At 69.5% G+C, this 21,475-nt stretch overlaps 2 protein-coding genes across 7 annotated transcripts; both read left to right on the top strand.

The window, feature by feature from the left end:
• Window positions 1-6,305: 6,305 nt before the first annotated feature.
• Window positions 6,306-12,437, top strand: GPR132 (G protein-coupled receptor 132). Of its 3 annotated transcripts, none has more exons than XM_070065366.2 (3): window positions 6,306-6,726; window positions 8,904-9,019; window positions 10,650-12,437. In XM_070065366.2, the coding sequence occupies exons 2-3, from the start codon at window positions 9,013-9,015 to the stop codon at window positions 11,765-11,767; spliced, it is 1,125 nt and encodes a 374-aa protein (XP_069921467.1). In that variant the 5' UTR covers window positions 6,306-6,726; window positions 8,904-9,012; the 3' UTR covers window positions 11,768-12,437. The 3 variants fall into 3 exon arrangements, with proteins under 3 accessions (XP_069921467.1, XP_069921468.1, XP_089178745.1); XM_070065367.2 differs by lacking the exon at window positions 6,306-6,726 and adding an exon at window positions 6,733-8,759; XM_089322619.1 differs by lacking the exon at window positions 6,306-6,726 and adding an exon at window positions 6,733-8,759 and having other exon boundaries at window positions 8,860-9,019.
• Window positions 12,438-15,958: 3,521 nt separating this feature from the next.
• CDCA4 (cell division cycle associated 4) lies at window positions 15,959-20,430 on the top strand. Of its 4 annotated transcripts, none has more exons than XM_051829818.3 (3): window positions 15,959-16,118; window positions 16,656-16,724; window positions 19,149-20,430. In XM_051829818.3, the coding sequence occupies exons 2-3, from the start codon at window positions 16,704-16,706 to the stop codon at window positions 19,731-19,733; spliced, it is 606 nt and encodes a 201-aa protein (XP_051685778.3). In that variant the 5' UTR covers window positions 15,959-16,118; window positions 16,656-16,703; the 3' UTR covers window positions 19,734-20,430. The 4 variants fall into 4 exon arrangements, with proteins under 4 accessions (XP_051685778.3, XP_051685780.3, XP_051685779.3 ...); XM_051829820.3 differs by lacking the exon at window positions 15,959-16,118 and adding an exon at window positions 16,297-16,386; XM_051829819.3 differs by lacking the exon at window positions 15,959-16,118 and adding an exon at window positions 16,397-16,533.
• The last annotated feature ends 1,045 nt before the right edge of the window (window positions 20,431-21,475 follow it).

The raw sequence follows: 21,475 nt of genomic DNA, 5'->3' as shown, positions 1-21,475 counted from the left end.
TCCGATGCCCACACCCCGCGCTCCGGCCTCGACTGCTGCCGCGGTGTCAGGGGGTGACCCCGGCCCCTCGTGCAGCCAGGGAGCCACGTGCCACCCTGGCACCAGGGCCACTGCCGACCCCTGAGCTCACGGGCTCCACACCCACCTCCTGAGCCCCGCTGTGCCCCTGCCTGGGCTGTGCAGCGCCAGCGCAGGGCCCCCGAGCTGCAGGGGCCACGGCTTCACCCCCGGTGCCCCTGTCTGCAGTGTGGCAGGCCCGGGCAGGCGCCGCACAGCTGAAGCTCGGGGGCGGGAGCGGGGCGGGTGAGTGAGTGCCCCCCACTGTGTCCCGGGGCCCCCTCCCCGCCCACCCTTGGCTCCTGGCGACTTCCTCCCTGCAGGGTCCCGGCTGCCCCTCCCTGGGGTTGCCGTCTAGGACCCTGCAGGGAGGGGTCCTAGGGCAGGGGGTGGCCCCCATGGGAGGCCTGGGTCTAATGCTGCCCCACGAACCCCAGAACTGGCAAAGACCCTGACGTGTCCGTCCATCAGGGTCCGGGTGCTCCCGACACCCAGGACCTTCCCACGAGAACCCTCCCCCAATGCCCTCTCCTGGGTGGCCAGCTGCCTCTGTGGCCGGGGTGGGGCCGGTCCTGTTGGGAGTGGGCACCACGGTTTGCAGCCTCACAGTTCTGGGCCCTGGTCCCCGGCCCCTCACTCGGACACGTCCCCCTGCCCCTGCGTCCTCTCCGTCCAGGCCTTGCCCACCCCAGCCGGACACTCGCTGCAGTACTGCGGTCCAGGACCCAGCGCCAGCAAGGACCAGCTGGAACCAGCGAGAACCAGCTGAAACTGGCGTCCGGCGCCAGCCCAGGACTCAGGAAGGGCCGGGGCGGTGGGGACCCACAGGAGGAGGCCTGTCCACGCAGCTTCTGCTGAGGGCCGGTCCACCTGGGGCCCAGCTCTGCGGCAGACCCCCGAGGCCCTCCACGGCCGCCACCAGCCTTCCTGCTCCTCCCAGGGGCCCCCCGTCTCTCAGCAGCTTCCAGGAACCACCTGTGTTTTCCCCTCATGGGCCACCCCAGACCTCGGGCGGGACCACAGGGCCGTCTGCTCCCGCCCCCTCGCACAGGCCAGGCTGTCACTCAGCGTGGGCGCTACTCTGGTGCCTGGAGTTCCCAGTGTCTCCCGCCGGCGGCAGGTGGAGGGTTGTTTTTTTTTTTTTTAAAGATTTATTTATTTATTTGATGGCAGAGTTACAGAGGCAGAGAGAGAGAGAGAGAGAGAGAGGTCTTCCATCCGCTGGTCACTCCCCAAATGGGTGCAAGGGCTGAACCCAGGAGCCAGAAGCCTCCTCCGGGTCTCCCACACGGGTGCAGGGCCCAAGGACTTGGGCATCGTCCACTGCTCTCCCAGGCCACAGCAGAGCTGGACAGGAAGTGGAGCGGCCGGGACCAGAGCCGGCGCCCACGTGGGCTGCTGGCGCCACAGGCAGCAGTTCACCCACTAGGTCGCAGCACTGGCCCCCAGATTGTGGATTAAAATTGGCCCCTCCCTCCTCCAGGGGTCTGCACCTGCCCACCTTGCCCAGTGGGGGGCGATACGCCCACCACCAAGGGGACCCCCTGGGGTCCCTGGGGACATTTCTGGGGTTCACCATCAGAGGCGAGGGGCACTCCTGGCATCAACTGGGTACAGCCTCCAGCGTCCACAGTGCCGGACACAAGGCCCCGGTGGGTTGGGGGTGCCAGGCCTGGCTCCAGGAGGATCGCTGTGGCGGCCCCATGTGTGGGGCAGCTGGACAGGCAAGGGCTGGAAACCACACGGCGGAGGGCGTGGCCACCCACAGGGCTGCCCCAGGCCGCTCGGCTCACTGGCCCGGGGAAGCCTGACTCTGTGGGGTGTAAGCTGGCACGGGGGACCAGTGTGGGGTGCCCCACAACCCGGGGAAAGCCCAGGGCAGGGCCATCCCAGGGGTGGGTCTGGGACGGAGTGACCCTCCCCGTGCCCCCACCCCCAGCAGAACTGACCCCGGCCCCAGAACCACCCCAGGAACCGCCCTGAGCTGACCCCGCCCCCGACTTGACCCCGCCCCCGGCACCGCCCCTGAGCAGTCCCACGTGGAAGTGCCCGGCTTTCGTTTGAGCAGAAAGGGGTTCCAGGCTGCAGCACCCCACCTCATGGGCCTGTCGCTGGCCAACTGTGCCCTGGGCAGGCTGCGAGGTGCGGGGTCTCCGCCCTCCAGGGCCCTAGGTGCGCAGACTGCACCCCGAGCAAAAAGGGCAGAGGTCAGGGGGACAGAGAGGGGGCAAAGGACAGAGCTGGAGGGTGGACGGCAGGGAGGCGGCCGAAGGAGGCGGGGCCGGTGGGCCTGGTGGCTTCCCTACAGCGTCCACTGTCCCATCCCCCCAGCTCCCTGCTGATGCCTGGGGGCCCAGCCGGGTTCCTGGGCCCCTGCACCCACGTGGAGCCCGGAGGAAGCTCCTGGCTCCTGGCTTCAGCCTGAGTCCCCCATCCGTGTGGCCATTTGAGGGGTGACCCAGCGGATAGATCAATCTCTCTCTTTCTGGAACTCTGCCTTTCAAGTAAGTCAGTAAGTCTTCAATAAATAAACATGAGAGGCATGGAGGGGGGGGTGCAGAGCAGGCGTGGGGCCTGGAGCCTGGGCATGGGCCTGGAACCGTGGCCAGCTCTGCTACGCGGGTCTGACAGCCTCGCCCCGGCCCTCGCGATTGGTCCACACCCCTGGCTGTGCCAGCGGCTGGGTCCAGGCTTCTCTCCTGGCTGGAGGGACCCAGCATGCCCACGCCAGGCCTGCCACGCCTACCACGCCAGGCCTGCCACCCCACTCCTGCCACCCCACTCCTGCCACCCCACTCCTGCCACCCCACCCCTGCCACCTCACCCCTGCCACCTCACCCCTGCCACCCCACTCCTACCACCCCACTCCTGCCACCCCACTCCTACCACCCCACTCCTGCCACCCCACCCCTGCCACCTCACTCCTGCCACCCCACCCCTGCCACCCCACTCCTGCCACCCCACCCCTGCCACCCCACCCCTACCACCCCACCCCTGCCACCCCACTCCTGCCACCCCACCCCTGCCACCCCACTCCTACCACCCCACCCCTGCCACCCCACTCCTGCCACCCCACCCCTGCCACCCCACCCCTGCCACCCCACTCCTGCCACCCCACCCCTGCCACCCCACCCCTGCCACCTCACTCCTGCCACCCCACCCCTGCCACCCCACCCCTGCCACCCCACCCCTGCCACCCCACCCCTACCACCCCACTCCTGCCACCTCACTCCTGCCACCTCACTCCTGCCACCCCACCCCTACCACCCCACTCCTGCCACCCCACTCCTGCCACCTCACTCCTGCCACCTCACCCCTGCCACCCCACCCCTGCCACCCCACTCCTGCCACCCCACGCCTGCCACCCCACGCCTGCTACGCCCTCTCAGCCACCCCACTCCACCTTCCCCACCTCCATGCACACGCATCCGCCCAGGACACGCGCATGTGCCCGGCTGTCTCTCTGGGCACAGGCAGGGTGCTCAGCAGTGGGTGGGGGCCCTCGGCTGCCCTGCCACACCCAGTGCCACGGCGTGGATGAGCCTCTGTCCCGGGACGGCTGAGCGTGCTCACTTCCTCTGCCCGCCCGTGTTGGTTCCTGGTCGTTTGCCCCATTTTGCCTTGAACCCTGCAGGGCACAGAATTCTCATGATCTTCCTGGAATTGCTATTTTGCAGCTTTTTAATTTTTAAATTCATGAGGCTCCCATCCAGGAGTGAGGCAAGAGGAGAAACACGGGGTGCTGCTCCCAGGCACCCAGCTCCTCAGCCCAGAGCAGGACGTGGGCCCCTGCCCCGCCGCGGGCTCCACCGCCAGCTGGCTCAGCCAAACCAGAGGCCTCCTCCCCTGGCCGGGGAGACAGGAGCAGGGTCCGGGGCTCTGGGAAGGGTCTTCCAAGGGGAGGGGCTGCGCTGCGTGCTCTTCCTGCCCCGTCTGGGACGCAGGTGTGAAGGTGGGAGCCGTCTGTGACCACAGGAGCGGACACTGGGGTTTCCTGGGCAGCCCCAGAACGAGAGAACCCTGTGGGCAGGCCTGGTGATGGGGGGCAGCCTGTCCTGGCCCCGACCGGGACAACCACACTTTGTTGAGACCACAACTCCTGCCTCACACTCAGGGCCCCCACAAAGGAGTTTCAGAACCTTCAGTCCCCTGTGACGTTTCTCAAAAACCCCCTCCTCGGGGCCCCCTCCCCCCTCCAGGGCGGGAGAAGCTGGGGAGATACAGGGGGGGCTGGGGGAGAGGCAGGGGAGGCAAGGGAGGTGGGGGAGGCAGGGGAGAGGCGGGGGAGGCGGGGGAGAGGCTGGGGAGGCAGGGGAGAGTCAGGGGAGGTGGGGGAGAGGCTGGGGAGGTGGGGGAGAGTCAGGGGAGGTGGGGGAGAGGCAGGGGAAGCAGGGGAGGTGGGGGAGAGTCTGGGGAGGCAGGGGAGAGTCAGGGGAGGTGGGGGAGAGGCAGGGGAGAGGCAGGGGAGGCGGGGGAGAGGCAGGGAAGAGGCAGGGGAGGCGGGGGAGAGGCTGGGGAGGCAGGGGAGGTGGGGGAGAGGCAGAGGAGGCAGGGGAGGTGGGGGAGAGGCTGGGGAGGCTGGGGAGGCAGGGGAGAGTCAGGGGAGGTGGGGGAGAGGCAGGGGAGAGGCAAGGGAAGTGGGGGAGAGGCAGGGGAGAGGCAGGGGAGGCGGGGGAGAGGCTGGGGAGGCAGGGGAGGTGGGGGAGAGGCAGAGGAGGCAGGGGAGGTGGGGGAGAGGCTGGGGAGGCTGGGGAGGCAGGGGAGAGTCAGGGGAGGTGGGGGAGAGGCAGGGGAAGCAGGGGAGGTGGGAGAGAGGCAGGGGAGAGGCAGGGGAGGTGGGGGAGAGGCAGGGGAGAGGCAGGGGAGGTGGGGGAGAGGCAGGGGAGAGGCAGGGGAAGCAGGGGAGGTGGGGGAGAGGCTGGGGAGGCGGGGGAGAGGCAGAGGAGGAAGGGGAGGTGGGGAGAGGCTGGGGAGGCAGGGGAGAGGCAGGGGGGCAGGGGAGGTGGGGGAGAGGCTGGGGAGGCAGGGGAGAGGCAGGGGGGCAGGGGAGGTGAGGGAGAGGCTGGGGAGGTGAGGGAGAGGCAGGGGAGGTGGGGGAGAGACAGGGAAGCCAGGAAAGGCAGGGGAGGCAGGGGAGAGGCGGGGGATGCCCAGAGCCCCGTGTGGCTCAGCTCGGCCCCAGCGGCAGAGCGAGTAACTCGTCCAGTTTCCTCCAACCTCACTGAGGACTGGAAAGCCAGAGGATCCGGCCCATTCTGCATTCCAGCCGCCCAGCTGTGCCCGCGCCGGCCTGCAGGTGTGGCGCTGGGGGAACCACTGCTGGCACAGAAGGCAGATCCCACCCAGGACGTGGCGGGGGGGGGGGCCTGGAATCAGGGTGATGAGGGGCGGGAATCCCCACGCCTCCGTAGGACACTTGACCCCGAGGCCCAGCCTGCACCGGGGCCTGTGGCGCTTGGCACAGCCGGCCGGGGACCTCCTTACAGAGGAGAGCGTGGAGGGGGGCTCCCAGGACACACGTGGGCCCCTGGTGCCCTGCCTGCCCAGCCTTGTTGCTCTGGGGGCCGCCAGGCATGGTGGATGTGGCCAGTGCTGCAGCCTCCTCCCCCAGCCCTGAGACCGGCTCAGCCCAGGACAAGCGCTCCTGATGGACACCGAGCAGCCGGGTGGGGTGGGTTGGGGGCTCAGGAATCTGGCAGAGGAGGGGCCGTGTCCCTCACGCCCGTGTCATGGAGCAGGCGCGGGCATGGGGGCTGTTGAATGAAGCCGAGAGCAGGCGGCTGACACGCTGGGTGGCCCCCCACCCCCGTCATGCGCTAAGTGAGGAAGTCCCTCCAGGGGCACCTGCCGGGCGAAGGTCGGGGACCTCGGCACAAGTGGTCCTCTTCTTGGGGCCCTGCACCCAGCCTGGGTCCCCAGCGCACGACGCTCCTGGCCGGGCCCGCCAGCGTCTGCAGGCCTGGAAGTCTCCCTACAAAGCCCCGTCCTGCTCGGACGGTGGCGCACAGGAGGTATCCAGTGCCCTCCCCTGGCCCATGACCCTGAGGTCCGCCCCTGGAGCCTGCTCCGGGCCAGCTCTGCCCAGCGGCTGATGCCTTCCTGGGTGCCTTGACCCCGGACAGGAGCCCGGTGGGGGAGGGGTGAGAGCCAGCTCTCTAGCGCCCCCAGCCGCCCAGCAAGGCGGTGCACACGGCTGCTCAGCTTGGGAGGCCTGGCGCCAGGGTGGACCGGTAGACAGGAAGTGAGAGTGGCTCAGTGTCCTGGGGCTGGACACACCCAGGGTTCAGGTCCCAGACCTGCGCCCCGCCCAGAAACCCAGGAGCAGCCCCTCGGGCAGGGGGTGGTTGGTGGGAGCAGCAAACCGGCTGTGAGCTTAGAGCAGAGATCTTTCCCAGGGGAGGCGCAGGCTGCGGGCTGCGGGCTCGGGCTGTGTCAGGCTCAGGCTGTAGCCGGGTGTGTTCCTCCCTGGCTCCTGCAGGCCTGGTGTTGTCACCGCTCAGAGAAGTGGGTCTGGAGGTTTCCTGCCATCCCTGCCCCCAGGAAGCTGACATCACTGGGAGATAAGAGCCCGCCCTGGGCCAACCCGGCTCAGCTCTGCTGTGGTTAGGGGCGTTCCAGACCCCTGCTACTTCCTCAAACCTGGTGCTGGTGTCGGCGGGATGGGCCTGGGTAAGTCAGGGCGGCCAGGCCGGGCTGGGCAGGACCATCCACATCTGCGGGCACAGCTGGGGCTCTCAACCTCAGTCCTCCAAGAGAGACCTGGGGCGCGGGGGCCCCAGACACAAGGGGCAGAGGCTTGAGGGAGGGGCCCACAGCTCCCGGCCGCTTCGGTTGTCCTGCTGGTCCAGAGGCCCGAGGCTCGGCCAGGACCACACCATGGCCGGAGGCGTCTCCAGCTTCCCAGGCTCTGGGGAACTTCCTGGGTGTGATGCGGGGGAGGGGCACGAGGGGCCTGGCTGCTGCCCAGATGGAAAGGCACGTGGGGACAGGAGGGACCTGCAGGGCAGCGGGGGCTCTGCAGGGTGGGCGGTGGCCAGCCCGCACAGGTGGTGAGACCGCAGGGCCGGGCGGCACCCGGGCGTCTTGCGCTGTGCGTGCCGGTGCCTAGAGGACGGGCATGCTGTGGGTGTTGTCCCGGCTGCAGCCAGGCTGGAGCTGCACACGGGGGCCAGTGGGGACCAGGAGCCGACCTGAAGCTGTGCGCCCACTGGGGCTAGGGGCTGGGAGAGCCCGGTGACCCGGCGGCCGCGTGCTGGGCTGCTCTTTGCACAGGTCCGCTGCGGCTGGTGCCCAGAGCTCGGTGGCCACGCAGCCCTGCTCCGGCTGAGCAGGTGGCCCCGGGCCCTCACCCCTGGGACGTGGTTGTGAAAGGTCCACCCTGCCCACAGCTGGGGCCGGCGTGGGGGAGGGCGGCTGCCACTTCCTCTTGCAGGGCAGAGCGGTGCCTGCTCTCTGCTCCCCAGGGTCACGGTGGGAGGGGGCGCCCTCCCAGGCTGGCTCTCAAGGAACCCCCTGTCCAGTCAGGGGAAGCTGGGGGGTGCCCGGGACCCCTCAGCCGGGTCCCCTGCTCTGGTGGCCATCTGGACCCACCCTGGGGGGCCTGGCCCTCAGCCTGGGGACCCTCTCCTCTGCCTCCTTAGCCGGCTGGGGTGCTTCCTGGAGGCCAGAGCCTGCGGGGGCGGCAGGGGAGGGGCGCCGCCCTGCGGGCCGACACTGGGGACTCGCAGGCTTCAAGTCTTTTCGAGGTACTGCTTTGGGGTTCTTGGCACAGCCGTGCGCATCCTGCAAATCCAGGTAAACAACTCACTTCCTGTCTCCACGACAGGGAACGGAGGGCGGAGGCCCAGGAGGCGGAGCGGGCGTGATGGCCGCGAGGCGCCTGCACCCCTGGGGCCGCCTGACCACTTGGGTGCAGGCGTGGGTGGCTGGGGCAGCCGGGGCAGCTGGAGCCTCGTTGGCCCCGCTCTGCCCCTCTGGCTGCTGGACCAAGGAACGCGCCGGGTCCAGAGGCCTGGGCTGCCCCGGCTGGGGGCTCTGGGCGCATTGTCCACAGCTCGGAGCGGTCAGCTCCCTCAGACTCTCCTGGGTCGGTCAGGAAGGGGTCTTGGCTCCGGAGCAGCCCTGTTAGGGAGGGAAGCAGAGAGGCCCTGGGTGCCCCCTGCGCTGCCCCCGCTCCGGCCGAGGCCCCTTCACTGCAGCGCGGCAGCTCCTGGCCGGTCATCTCGCCTGGACACTTCCACGCTCAGGACGTGGGGAGCACTCCGAAGACGGGGCTCAGCGCACAGCCCGGGGCGCCCGGCTCCTCACTCTCCAGCGCCAAGCCCAGGTTCCGACAGTCGGAGCAGAGACCGCCAGTGTCCAAGCGTCAGTCCCTCCTGTGTCAGCTTCACACGCTCCTTTGAAAGGTGGAGACAGACAGACGCAGATCTTCGTCTGCCCAGACGCTCGTGAGAGCCAGGGCTGGCCCAGGCTGCAGCCGCGAGGCCGGCGCTCAACCGGGTCTCCCTCGAGGTTGGCAGGGACTTCCAGGCCGCACATGGGGAGTCGAAGCCAGGACTGGCACCGGGCAGCGGGACGCGGGTGCAGGGGTGGCGGCCGTGCCCGGGCGGCGTCTCTAAGTGGAGCAGGCGACCCCACGGCCTTCGGGGAAGTGCGTGGCCACGGCGCCCTCTCCGCTCCAGCTTGCGCAGCCGTGGTTGACGGTGAGCCCAGGGCCGGGAGCAGGTGACACCAGGCTGGCTGATGGGGACGGTCCCACCAGGTCGTCTTGTTGACGGGAGGGGTTCTGCACCTCACTACCAGGTCTGAGGCGTGCTCTCCAAAGCGGTCACCTGCTGTCCCTTCAGGTCCTTTCAAGCTGTCTGAGTGACGCCAGCAGGACGGGGAAGGAGGCACCATCAAGCTTGCCCTGAGCCCCGAGCCTGGAGCCCGGAGCCTGGAGCCTGGAGCCCAGCCATGCCAGGTGAGACGCTGCCTCTCCGTGGACGCAGACATGTGCACACACAGGCTGCTTGTCACGAACGGGACTCAGACCTTTCCCAGTACTTCTAGAAAGTGCTGGGGCCGGCGCCGCGGCTCACTAGGCTAATCCTCCGCCTGCGGCGCCGGCACACCGGGTTCTAGTCCCGGTCGGGGCACCGGATTCTGTCCCGGTTGCCCCTCTTCCAGGCCAGCTCTCTGCTGTGGCCAGGGAGTACAGTGGAGGATGGCCCAAGTGCTTGGGCCCTGCACCCCATGGGAGACCAGGAGAAGCACCTGGCTCCTGCCTTCGGATCAGCGCGGTGCGCCAGCTGCAGCGCGCTGGCCGTGGCGGCCATTGGAGGGTGAACCAACAGAAGGAAGACCTTTCTCTCTCTCTGTCTCTCTCTCTCACTGTCCACTCTGCCTATCAAAAAAAGAAAGAAAGGAAGAAAGAAAGAGTCGGGAAAAGCCAGGAACAGGAAAAAGACAGGCGATGGCTCTCCAGGGTCTGCTGGCTGCAGGGGCTGGGGGTGGGGTGCAGACCAGAGACACCCCTAGGGCAGGCTGTGGCGGGCTGGTGCCTGGATGGTGCACAGGGCAGTGCCCGGGAGCCACGCCCGCGGTTGCACAGGGTGGGCGCGGGCGCATGCCCTCCAGGGCCATGCGATGGTGGCTCCTGCAGCTCGGAGCAGGGCTGCCAGCTGGGGACCAGTCTGTGCTAAGGCACCGCCCCCACCGCCCCCTCCACCCACCCTGAGCCTCTGTCTGCAGAGCAGAGCAGGGAGCACGGGGCGCCCCTGGGAGAGTGGCCGTCACCAGAGCACAGCCGGTGTCGGTGAGCAGGGGCTGGGAGTGTGCGCTGCCACGGCCACGTGGGGAGCAGCGTGGACGTCCTCAGACCCAGAACCCAGCGGGCGTCCCACAGCAGCACTGCGGCCACGGCCCGGGCAGGCAGGGGCGGTCCACGGAGGGACGCTCTGGCGTGGCCTGGACACAGCGCCACGGGGAGTCCTTGGGCTCAAGAGGGCGAACGCGCCAGCACCCTCGCAGGACAGAGCGGTCAGAGCAGAGGCGGAAGCGGAAGGGGCGGAGGGCTGGGCAGTCGGTGCTCCCTCGGGCAGACGGTGGCGCTGGCTGCACCCCAGCCCCACTGACCGGGACACTGGAGATGGTCACCTTCAACAGCGGGGACTCAGGAGCCGGGGGTCGGGGGGCAGGAGGCCGGGCACGGGGACGGCCGCTCCCCATTCCTCCCTGACCCACCAGTGGTCACTGTCACTTCTGCCCCATGACCCCAGGCCCTGGCAGCGGAGGGCCCCGGGGTGGGCAGGGGTGAGGAGGCCCTCAAGTCCAGGAGGGAGGCCAAGGGTCAGACATCGACCTTGGCAGGTCCCTGGCGCCCTGGGCCCGTGCCAGTACCCTGGCCAGGGAGGCAGGTGGGGGCTGAGGGCCTCACAGGGTCACAGCAGCTGGGTGCCAGAGGCCTAGGCGTCTCTCAGAAACCCCCTCGGGAAGCCAACACCGGGCGTGTCCGGTCTGGAGTTCCTATGCCCTCCGACCCTTCCTTGGCGCCAGGAACCTTCCACGCGGTTCCCCCGGCCTCCCGGCCTCACTCCGGTCTCATCCCACAGGAAACGCCACCCCGGTGGCCACCTCCGTCCCTCAGATCGCCTCGGGCCACTCGGCCGAGATCTGCAACGTGTCCTTCGAGGAGAGCAGAGTGACCCTGGTGGCGGTGTACAGCGTGGTGTGCGCGCTGGGGCTGCCGGCCAACTGCGTGACCGCGTGGCTCACCCTGCTGCAGGCGCTGCAAGGCAACGTGCTGGCCGTGTACCTGCTGTGCCTGGCGCTCTGCGAGCTGCTCTACGCCAGCACGCTGCCACTCTGGGTGGTCTACATCCAGAACCAGCACCGCTGGACGCTGGGCCTGCCGGCCTGCAGGGTGACCGCCTACATCTTCTTCTGCAACATCTACGTCAGCATCCTCTTCCTGTGCTGCATCTCCTGCGAGCGCTTCGTGGCCGTGGTGTACGCGCTGGAGAGCCGCGGCCGCCGGCACCAGAGGACGGCCGTGCTCGTGTCCCTGTGCGTCTTCCTGCTGGTCGGGCTCCTGCACTACCCCGTGTTCCAGATGGAGGAGGAGGAGGCCGGCACCTGCTTTGAGCAGCTGTGCATGAGCAGCCGCATCGCCGCCTTCCACTACGCGCGCTTCGCCGCGGGCTTCGCCGGGCCCCTCGTGGTCATCGTGTTCACCAACCACCGCATCCTGAGGAGCGTCCGGCTGAGCGCGGGCCTCAGCGCCGCCCAGAAGGCCAAGGTGCGGCACTCGGCCGTGGCCGTGGTGCTCATCTTCCTGGTCTGCTTCGCGCCCTACCACCTGGTGCTGCTGCTCAAGGCCGCCGCCTTCTCCTACTACCGCGGGGACGAGGCGGCCGTGTGCGCCTTCGAGGCCAGCCTGTACACGGCCTCCGTGGTGTTCCTGTGCCTGTGCACGGTGAACAGCGTGGCCGACCCCATCATCTACGTGCTGGCCACGGAGCACTCTCGGCAGGAAGTGTCCAGAATCCGCCGGGGCTGGAAGAAGTGGTCGGCAAAGGTGGACGCCACGAAGCTCAGCAGCTCCCCGGATTCGGAGGAGCTGCGCTTGCCCGCCAAGGACTTCCTGCGGCCCGGGCCCCCGCCAGGGTCAGAGCCGGGCCCCGGGGGCCTCCCACACACCCTGCAGAGGCTGGTGGAGGGGTCCGGCTGAGCCCACGGTGCCGAGCGCAGGACTGCAGTGCCGGAGGTGCCAGAGCCGCCCCTGGAGGACCCCGCTGGTATCTCGCCCCAGGTCCTGGGCCCCCAGACCCCCCGTGAGGAAGGGGGGTGCTTGCTGCTCCACTCGCGGCTGGGCCTGGCTCCCTCCCCGACCGCCAGTGCGCCGCCACAGCGGGCTACAGGCAGGGTGCGGACGGCTGCTGGGTGTGCCAGAGTTCAGGTGTGGGGCACGGCCCGGGGCCCCCAGGAGGGGGGCCTGGCCTTGGTTCTGTGCTGGGCTGACCCAGCTCCAGATGGCACAGCCCACGTGTCTGCCATTGGGAACCCCGGAGACTGGATGTGCTGGGTGCCCAGGCGTGGACAGGCTGCAAGGCGAGGGCCCGTGTGGGACCGCTTTGCAGTGAGATGCCCGCCCCGCGGCCCCCAGTGCCCACCTTGGCTGCGGCAGAGACGGGGCACCGCGCTACCCACCGACGGCAGCTCCCCGGAAACTCAGCCAGATGGGCCTCAGCTAGGCCAGGTCATCCCGCTGCCTCAGTCTCCCCACTTGTACAATGGGGCTGACGACACCTCCCTCCCTCTGCCCGGCGGGGACTCAGCGTCCTGCCTGCAGGCGGCTCCGTGGGGGAAGCACCCCAGAAACACGATCAGAAGCGGCACAACGTGTGCGTGGCCCCCGCTTCCTCTTCTCGCGAGCAGGTTTCCCCGTGGGTAAGCACTTTGCTGTGGGGACCCCGGGAGCAGGCCAGAGACCGGCAGCCAGCGGGAGACAGCAGGAGGGGCAGTGCAGCCGGGTTCCAGGGGTCCGCTGGGTCCACTGTGACCCCAAAGTCTCAGCAAAGCCCTCCGGTCCCGGGCTGGACACGGAGCCCAGGCGCAGCAGAGGGGCAGGGGCGGGGGCAGGGCCTGGCCTGCGTCACCCAGGCTCCTCCCGCGTCACCACAGGTTCCGGGGGCCTGGGTGGGGGGCGCCCCTCTCTCCGCCCGTGACTTCGGGCCTTGAACGCCCAGGGACCCACCCTGCCTCACCCTGCCTTCCGGGTGTGGTCAGGGTCTCTGGCTAGTTGGGGGCGGGGCGGCCGGGTGGGCGTGGCCAGAGCATACCCCTGGGTTCTGAGCTTCTGGGGCAGGGTGCGCTCAGCACCACTGGCGGATTGGCCAGCCGGTCAGGTTGAAGGGGGTGAAGGGGGAGGGGAGGACTGGGATGGGGCCTGCTCTGGAGCGCCACGCCCTCGCCCCTCCTCCGCCAGGCCCCAGGCCAGACCAGCAGGCAGAGACGCCGCAGGGAGCCGCGGGGGGGCCCTCAGGGGCTGCCTGGGAGGGGACATGGAGAAAACGGACACTGCTGGCTCAGGGACGAATCGTGGGCCACAGCACCAGGCAGGCGCACCCCAGCTGCCTTCCCCATGGCGGGGCCCAGGCTGGGGTGGCTGTCCTCCCGCAAACGCCCCCAGGAAGGGAGGCCCCGCCTGTCCCTGGGACTGGGACCCTCAGGGGCAGTGTGGGGAGGCAGCCGGGGTGGTGATGTCCAGGGGCCACAGCGTCCTCTGACCTCAGCCAGTGGCCACCAAGCACCTGTGCCTCTGTCTTTCGGAACCACCCATGTCAGCCCAGGGCCACAGGGCCCACGGCTCCCCCAGGTCAGCCCAGGGCCACGGGGCCAGGCTCCCCCAGGTCAGCCCAGGGCCACGGGGCCCACGGCTCCCCCAGGTCAGCCCAGGGCACGGGGCCAGGCTCCCCCAGGTCAGCCCAGGGCCACGGGGCCCACGGCTCCCCCAGGTCAGCCCAGGGCCACGGGGCCCACGGCTCCCCCAGGTCAGCCCAGGGCCACGGGGCCAGGCTCCCCCAGGTCAGCCCAGGGCCACGGGGCCCACGGCTCCCCCAGGTCAGCCCAGGGCCACGGGGCCAGGCTCCCCCAGGTCAGCCCAGGGCCACGGGGCCCACGGCTCCCCCAGGTCAGCCCAGGGCCACGGGGCCCACGGCTCCCCCAGGTCAGCCCAGGGCCACGGGGCCAGGCTCCCCCAGGTCAGCCCAGGGCCACGGGGCCCACGGCTCCCCCAGGTCAGCCCAGGGCCACGGGGCCAGGCTCCCCCAGGTCAGCCCAGGGCCACGGGGCCAGGCTCCCCCAGGTCAGCCCAGGGCCACGGGGCCCACGGCTCCCCCAGGTCAGCCCAGGGCCACGGGGCCAGGCTTCCCCAGGTCAGCCCAGGGCCACAGGGCCAGGCTCGCACAGGCCGCACCCCGCCTCCCCCTCGGTTCACCGCGCTCTGTGCGGTCACCACAGCCCCGGGTGGGCATCCAGGAGCCCCGGGCCCTTCAGGCACTGCACTCCCTGCAGACTCCCTCAGAGTCTGCTCAGCCCAGGGCAGCCCTCAGAGTGGCCACACTGAGTCACCCCCACCTGGGGGCCCTGAACACCAGCCCCGCCCTGCCCCTCTGCACTGCTAGGGCTGGGCACACAGGTGGACTCGGTAGCCTGGAGCTGCCCTCGGGACACAGCCCCAGGAGGCCACGTCCCCTTGGCCACGCGAGGCCAGCCCAGGGCCCGGGAGCCACACTTGGCACAGCCTGCAATGACGGCCTTGTGTGTGGAGTGGGCGCTTCCCAGGCCTGCCCTGCTCCCGGGGTCGTGCTGTCCAGACGCCCCAGGGCCGGCTGGCTTTGCGCAAGTTCCCGCCCCCTTGTCCTGATTTGGGAGCAGGGGCTCTGCGTTAGACCTGGAGAGAGGGACCTCACGTCAGCAGCGCGGGAGCTGGGAAGCCAGCTGGACGCTGACGCGGGCTCCCCGCCGTCCCTCCGCCCTGCCCAGTCCACTAGCACCAGGCCTTTCCCCGGATGGAGCCCACGAGGTGCCCTCCGCTCCGCTGTCACGCAAGCACCACCGCGCGGCCACCAGGGGGCAGCACCGCCAAGCCAGAGTCAGGTCAGCAGGTGGGCCAGGCGCCGTATTTTTTGAAATTTTATTATTTGGGGGCGGGCGCCTGGCGCAGTAGGTTAATCCTCCAAATGCGGCGCCGGCATCCCATATGGGCGCCGGTTCGAGTCCCAGCTGCTCCTCTTCCAATCCGGCTCTCTGCTGTGGCCTGAGAGAGCAGTGGAAGATGACCCAAGTCCTTGGGCCCCTGCACCCGCGTGGGAGGCCCAGGGAAGCTCCTGGCTCCTGGCCTCGGATCGGCCCAGCTCCAGCCGTTGCGGCCATCTGGGGAGTGAACCAGTGGATGGAGGACCTTTCTCTGTCTCTCCCTCTCACCGTCTGTAACTCTACCTCTCAAATACATAAAATCTTATAAGTTTTTATCTATTTGTAATTCGGAGAGGCAGGCCTCCCATCCGCTGGTTCAAGAAGGCCACAGCGGCCGGGCCGAGCCAGGCGCCTCTTGCGGGTCTCCGGCGCGGCGGCGGCCCCGCTCCTGGGGCTTCCTCGGCTGCTTTCCAGGCGCTCTGCCGTGGGTGCCGGGGTCGCGAAGAGAGAATGTGGGGAGATGCGGACGGCGCCCCGGAGAGCGGGATCACGGGAGACGGCGGGGCGGGCCCACGCCCTCGGCGCCCCGGTACCCATGCGGCCCCGACACCGGGGACAGGACCCAGAGGCCCAGAGCCCGGCTGCGCGGCCCGGAGGAGGCCGCCCCCCACGCCCCGACTGTCCCAGCTCCAGCGGAGCGGCCGCCCAGGTGCACGGCGCCGCTTCGCCTCCCGGAGCCGGGGGTGGGCGACCCAGGCCCACACGCACGGGGCGCGGAAGCCGCGGGCCCGAGGCCGCCGCCAGCCGCCGCGCCCCGGCCCCCAGGTCATGCATTTGGCTCCCAGGCCCGAGGGCCCGAGCCCTTGGGCATCGCCGAAGGACCAGCCCGGGCGGGGGCGCCCCGGGAGCTGCACCTGCAGGGCACGGACGCGGAAGCCTCACAGCCCCGCCCGCCCCCTGGAAATCCCCAGCGCAGGCGCACTCAGGGACGCGCGCGAGGAGACTTGGGAGTCAGGGGCGTGGCCAGGCGCGAGGACCCCGCCCTCTGGGAGCCTGGGGGCGGGGCCGGGCCCGAGGAATCCTGGGAGCCGCTCACGGCATCTGGCGGGAGGGGCGGGGCCGCCGAGGGCACGTGAGGCGCCCAACGGCCGCCGCCGCCGCGCGGGAACGGGCGCAGCCTGGCCCCGCCCCAAGCAGGTTTGAACCCGAGGCTCCGCCCCCGTGCTCGGCCAATCGGCGAGGGCGGCGCGCGGCGGCCGCCATGGCGACCCTTTGTGGGCGCTGAGTGGCGCCGCGCCGCGCCCCGCCCCGCCCCGCGCCGGCCGGGCCCTCCCTCGTCGGCGGGACGCGGCGGTGGCGGCGCGGGCTCGGTCCCCGCGCAGGTGAGCGTCCGGAGCGGGCTGGGGGGGCGGCCGGGTGCAGCCGGCGCGGGCGCTGCGGGAGGGCGCGGCCAGGCCGCCCGGCTTCGAGCGGGGAGGCCCGGCCGGCGCGGGCGGGCGGGCGGGCGCCGGGGGCGCGGGCCTTTGTCCCCGGAAGGGCCGGCGGCGTCGGGCCGGGGTCACGTGCTGGGCGGGGCGGCCCGGCCGGCTTGGGGCCGCGGCTTCTCGGCGGCCGGCTTCCGCCCGTGGGTCCTCGGCGCGTGTCGGGCCGGTGAGCCGGGCGTCCTGCGGGGCCCTGGCCGGGTGCGGGAGGGCGCTGTCCCCGCGGGCCGCGGCGCTTCGTCCGCGCTCAGGGAGAGGTGGGCCTCGCTCTGCGGGGCGCGGCGGACCGGTGCGGCCCCGGGCTCGCTCTTTGCAGGTGGGGTTGGGGGTCGGTGTCCGGGGTCGGCCCGCACCTGCGGGGGCGCTGCAGGACGGGGGGCGGGGTGGAGCTGGGGGCAGCCTTTGCCTCGAGTTCCTAAAAATGTCCTTTCTCCGCAGGACAGCCGGGCAGGGAGGAGAGCGGGGCGGCGTGGACGCGGGGCCAGCATGGAGCTGCCGGCGGGGACGGTGAGCTTGGCCGCGGGCGGCCCGGGAGCTGGGGGCGCGGGCGGAGAGGCCCCTCCGTGTGCTGGGCGCCGGGCCTGGGACAAAGGCCCGAAGCTGGGAGTTCGTCCAGTGCCGGCCGCCGGGCCGGGGTTTCCGGAAGTCACTGGGTGGTCGCGGCCAGCAGGTCCGCCTGGGGCAGCCGCGGCCCTGTCCAGAGCTCCGTCCTCTGCGCGTGTGCCTGTGTGTGCGTGTATGTGAGGGACGTGTGCCTGCGTGGGACCTGTGCGTGTGCCGGGGAGCTGCGTGTGTGCGGGGGGCGTGTGTTTGTGTGAGGGACGTGTGCGTGTGTGTGAGTGCAGGGGACCTGTGTGTGCAAGAGATGTGTGTCTGTGCATGTGTGTGAGGGATGTGTGTGTGTGTGAGGGACGTGTGCCTGCGTGTGTGTGAGAGGGACCTGTGTGTGTGTGTGCGTGCGGGGGGACTGTGGGGGGGCATGTGCCTGCGTGTGTGTGTGTGTGTGTGTGTGTGAGAGAGAGAGAGAGAGGGACGTGTGCCTGTGGGGGAGGGCGTGTGCCTCTGTGTGTGTGTCTGTGTGTATATGAGGGACGTGTGCCTGCGTGTGTGTGTGTGCGTGCGGGGGGACTGTGTGTGCAAGAGATGTGTGTCTGTGCATGTGTGTGAGGGACATGTGTGTGTGTGTGAGGGACGTGTGCCTGCGTGTGTGTGAGAGGGACCTGTGCCTGTGGGGGGGGACGTGTGCCTGCGTGTGTGTGTGTGTGCAGGGGCCTGTGTGTGTATGAGGGACCTGTGCCTGTGTGCGGGGGGCGTGTGCCTGCGTGTGTGTGTGCGCCTGTGCCTCCCGGTGCGGTGAGCGGCGCCTGGTTCCCAGGAGGCTGCGTCTGGCCCCAGGCCCGTGGGAAGCAGGCTGTGGCGGGGGTCAGGTGCCCAGTGCGCCCAGCGCGCCCCTGCCGGGCCTCGGTTGTGTTCTCTTTCCTCTGGCGAGCGGCCCCCACCGGACAGACGGCCTGCGGTACAGGGGTTTGGCCGTGCCGAGTCGGCGTTTTAGCTCCGGTGGGGGGGTCAGCACAGGGAACCCAGCCCGGGGCCTCCGATGCTCGCCGTACTTGGCGGTTTTAAGCCATTGACTTGTAGGTTTATTTATTTATTTGGAGGCAGAGTGGGAGGGAGGGAGGGAGGTCTAGCATCCAGATGGCTGCGACAGCCAGGGCCGGGCCGTCCTCTGCTGCTGTCCCAGGCCGTTAGCAGGGAGCTGGGTCAGGAGTGGAGCAGCCGGACCCTTCCCCGACGTGCCGGCCCTGCAGGCTGTGGCCCGAGCCAGGACTCTGGACGTGGGGTTGTGTTCGGGGCAGCAGGGGTGACTGGGTCTCCACTTTCTGCTGGCGAGGCAGGGAGGCCGCAGCAGCAGGAAGCTGGACTGCACACAGAGCTGAGACTCGAACCCAGGGCCCCGTTAGGGTGTGGCCTCTTGGCCACTGATCTCCTTGTGTGTTTCGGTGTTGATGGCTTCCGTTTCGAGACAGTGGGGGAGCGGCCGTGAGCAGGTGCCGTGGTGGGGGGAGCGCCTGCCTGCTGTCCCGGGGGAGTAGGCCGTGGTCCCACACTCCCACCGTTGTGCTGTGACGTGTGTGGACACACAGGCAGCTGCGGAGTGCTGGGCCGTCCTGGCTCTTGTACCCAGAGCCCACATCTGGTGAGGTCGCGGTTTGGCCTGCGTCCTGGCGGCTGCACCGGCGTCAGACGGGTGCTGGAACTCCTGGACCAGCGGCAGCTCGAGCCCCTCCCCTAGAGGCCACAGCTTTCCTCTAGGGTGTGGCTCCGCCCCCTGAGCATGGCCCCTCCCACAGGGAATGCTCCGGGCCCTCCACCTGGCCACTTCCTGTGATGAGTGTTGAAGTGTGCAGGGTGCTTGGGAGGATGGGACCTCTGTTGTCGGGTGCACCCTCGGGGGCTCCTGAGAGGGGTGTTGGTGGCGCCGGTTCTGCCCTGCACACCTCTGAGGAGGGACCGCCCTCATGCTCCTGCTCCCCCGGGGCTCCGCGGCCCTGCCTGTGCCCAGAACTGGGCCCGAGGGGTGACACAGAATTGGGCCTGGCAGGGCCTGTGGGTGGGCAGCTGCCTGACCCTGGACCACCCTGAGGATGCCGAGTGGACCCAGCAGCCGGGACCTCCGCAGGCAGTGGGTTTCAGCAAGTCGGCGCGACTGGATGCCGACCCCTGCCCCGTCCCGCGCCCGTGTTCCTGCCGGCTCGTGGCGGGCGGGCGTGCACCTCACTCCACCGCGAGGGCTCCCACGCTTGGACTTGTGGTGTGCGTTTTCAGCCCAGCTGTTGAGGGTGCGCTCGCGGAGGGCTGCTGTGCTGAGCTTTGCCCGCTGTGGCCTCCCCTGCCCGCTGTGCTCACGGCGTCTTGTCGGTTTCCCTGTAGGGCGCCATGTTTGCACGAGGCCTGAAGAGGAAATGCGTGGACCCTGAGGAGGCCGTGGAAGGCGCCCTGGCCGGCTTCAGGGCCGTCCCCTCCTACAGCCTGCAGCGGCAGTCGCTGCTGGACATGTCCCTGGTCAAGCTGCAGCTCTGCCACATGCTGGTGGAGCCCAACCTGTGCCGCTCGGTCCTCATCGCCAACACCGTGCGGCAGATTCAGGAGGAGATGAGCCGGGACGGCGCGTGGCACGGGCCTGCGCCCCCATGCACGGGGCGGGCCCCGCTGGACCACCTGGTCTCCACGGAGATCCTGTGCCGCGCCAGCCCCGAGCCGCCCAGGGACTCGGCGAGCAGCCCCCCGGGGCACAGGGGCTTCCAGAGGTCGCTGGAGCAGGTGCTGGAGACTCTGGAGGGCAGGGGCCCCGGCGGCGTGGAGGAGCTGTTCTCGGACGTGGGCGCCAGGGGCGGCAGGGCCGGCCACCGCGACGGGCTCGAGGGCCTGGCCCCGGGCCCCCCGCCCCCCGGCCCCAGCTGCAAGCCTGACCTGGGCGAGCTGGACCACGTGGTGGAGATCCTGGTGGAGACCTGAGGCGCTGCCGCCCCGCACGCGACAGCGCTGGCTGCCTTGGCCGGCAGGCGGCCCCACGGGCTCAGGCGGGGGCTGTGGCCGTGTGCCGGGACAGCGCTCGCTGCGCCCCCGGTCGGGAGGGCAGGACGGAGGCCGTGTCCGCGGGGAAGGCTCCTGAGGCCCAGCCACAGGGCGCCGCCGCGGGCTGCGTCCAGCCTCGCTGAAATTGGGATAGGTGACTTTTACATTAAGTTTTATATGTTCGGGCCAATATTTTGTCTTAAAGTATATTTTTTGCAATTTTTATACTTTTATCTTTTAGATCGACCTTTTCAGCTATTTTTTAAAAAGTGTATTTTTCTATGGATATCCTGTGCTGCTACGGTAGACGCTCTGGGGGCCCACACACCCACCGTCGGTGCGCTCATCCGCTAGGGCGGGTGAGGGGCTCTGCTGCCCATCGCCGTGGATGGCCCCGGTTGCCGCCGTGAGTCCCCGCGTGGCCGGGCTCCAGCCTGGACCCCAGCCCGCTGGGGAGGCCCGCTGCGGCGCCTGCTTGCTCCGGGTGCTGCGGCGCTCTGAACCGCGTTGTTTGTGCCGCTCCCTCCGTGCGAGTCTGCCTTGGGAGCCTCCCTTGGCCACAGCTGCGTTCTGTGTGTGCATGTGACCATTTGGTGTCAGCGACATAACCTTCATTAAACGTATCGAGCAGACGAAATGGAAATGTCCGTTCATTTGAAATTATCCACCTGCCTGAGACGTACCGGCTCAGCCCCCAGACGGCCGCAGCTCCTGAGCCGGGAACTCGGCCAGGCCTCCTGGGAGCCCGAGCACCCTGCTGCCTCGCTGCCCCCTGCCCGAGGTGGCGGACAGCCTCCGAGGTGATGGATGGCTTGGGTTTCCCCGGCCACGCAGGGCTCAAAGCAGAGGCCCCCCGCCTGCTCAGCTCTGGGTCCCAGCGTTGTCGGCTGCCTTCCTCTCGAAGCGAAGCAGCGCTTGGTGTCTTTGCAGCACTTCCGTCCTTTAAACCATCTGTGGATTCGGCAGTGGCTGTGGCCTCGGTAGCTTTGGAAAGGAGAATGCAGACCTGCGAGTCCTGGCCTTCTGAGGCCATGGGGGGCACCCACGGCTCGCTGGGCAGCTGCTGCCCCCAGGGCAGACTTGGGACCGGGCGCAGTCCTGGCTCTGCCGTAGTCCACAGTGGGCCATCAGTGTTCTGTTCTGGTGTTTTGTTTTTTTAAAATTTGAGAGGCAGAGTTACAGAGAGCGAGGTGTTCCATCCGCTGGTTCACTCCCCAAATGGCTGCAACGGCCGGAGCTGAGCCGATCAGGAGCCCCCTCCGGGTCTCCCACGTGGGTGCAGGGCCCAGCACTTGGACCGTCCTGCACTGCTCTGCAGGCCATCAGCGGGGAGCTGGATCGGAAGAGGAGCCGCCGGGATTCAAACCTGTGCCCGTATGGGTGCCGGCGCCTCAGGTGGAGGCGTTGGCCACTGTGTCACAGCGCCAACCTCAGTCTTGTTTTCCTAAAACTTTCCACCAAGTTTGTGTGCATCTGTGTGACCTTGAGGACAGGCGATGGGGACGAGGGCAGGGCCCCCAGGAGGCCCTCAAGGGTGGACTGTGAGAAGCCATCTCCAAGCCCCACGCTCCTGTGGGCCCCAGACCTCTGGCTCCATGTCGGGCACCACAGCTGCTCTGCGCGGCCAAGAGCCAGGCGGCCTTGTACGGTGACTGCCATGTCCTCGTGACAGCAGCCGCAGC

The sequence above is a fragment of the Oryctolagus cuniculus genome, chromosome 20 (assembly GCF_051225735.1).
Source record: "Oryctolagus cuniculus isolate XC-2025 breed Fujian yellow rabbit chromosome 20, ASM5122573v1, whole genome shotgun sequence".
Taxonomy (NCBI): domain Eukaryota; kingdom Metazoa; phylum Chordata; class Mammalia; order Lagomorpha; family Leporidae; genus Oryctolagus; species Oryctolagus cuniculus.
Note: the sequence above shows the minus strand (reverse complement) of the source record. Positions and strands in the feature narration are given on the sequence as shown.

Bases quoted from the DNA above. Each gene is read 5' to 3' on its own strand.
- CDCA4 (XM_051829818.3), top strand. From the start codon at position 16,704: ATGGAGCTGCCGGCGGGGACG. The intron at 16,725-19,148 runs GTGAGCTTGGCC...GTTTCCCTGTAG, and splicing joins TGGAGCTGCCGGCGGGGACG to GGCGCCATGTTTGCACGAGG.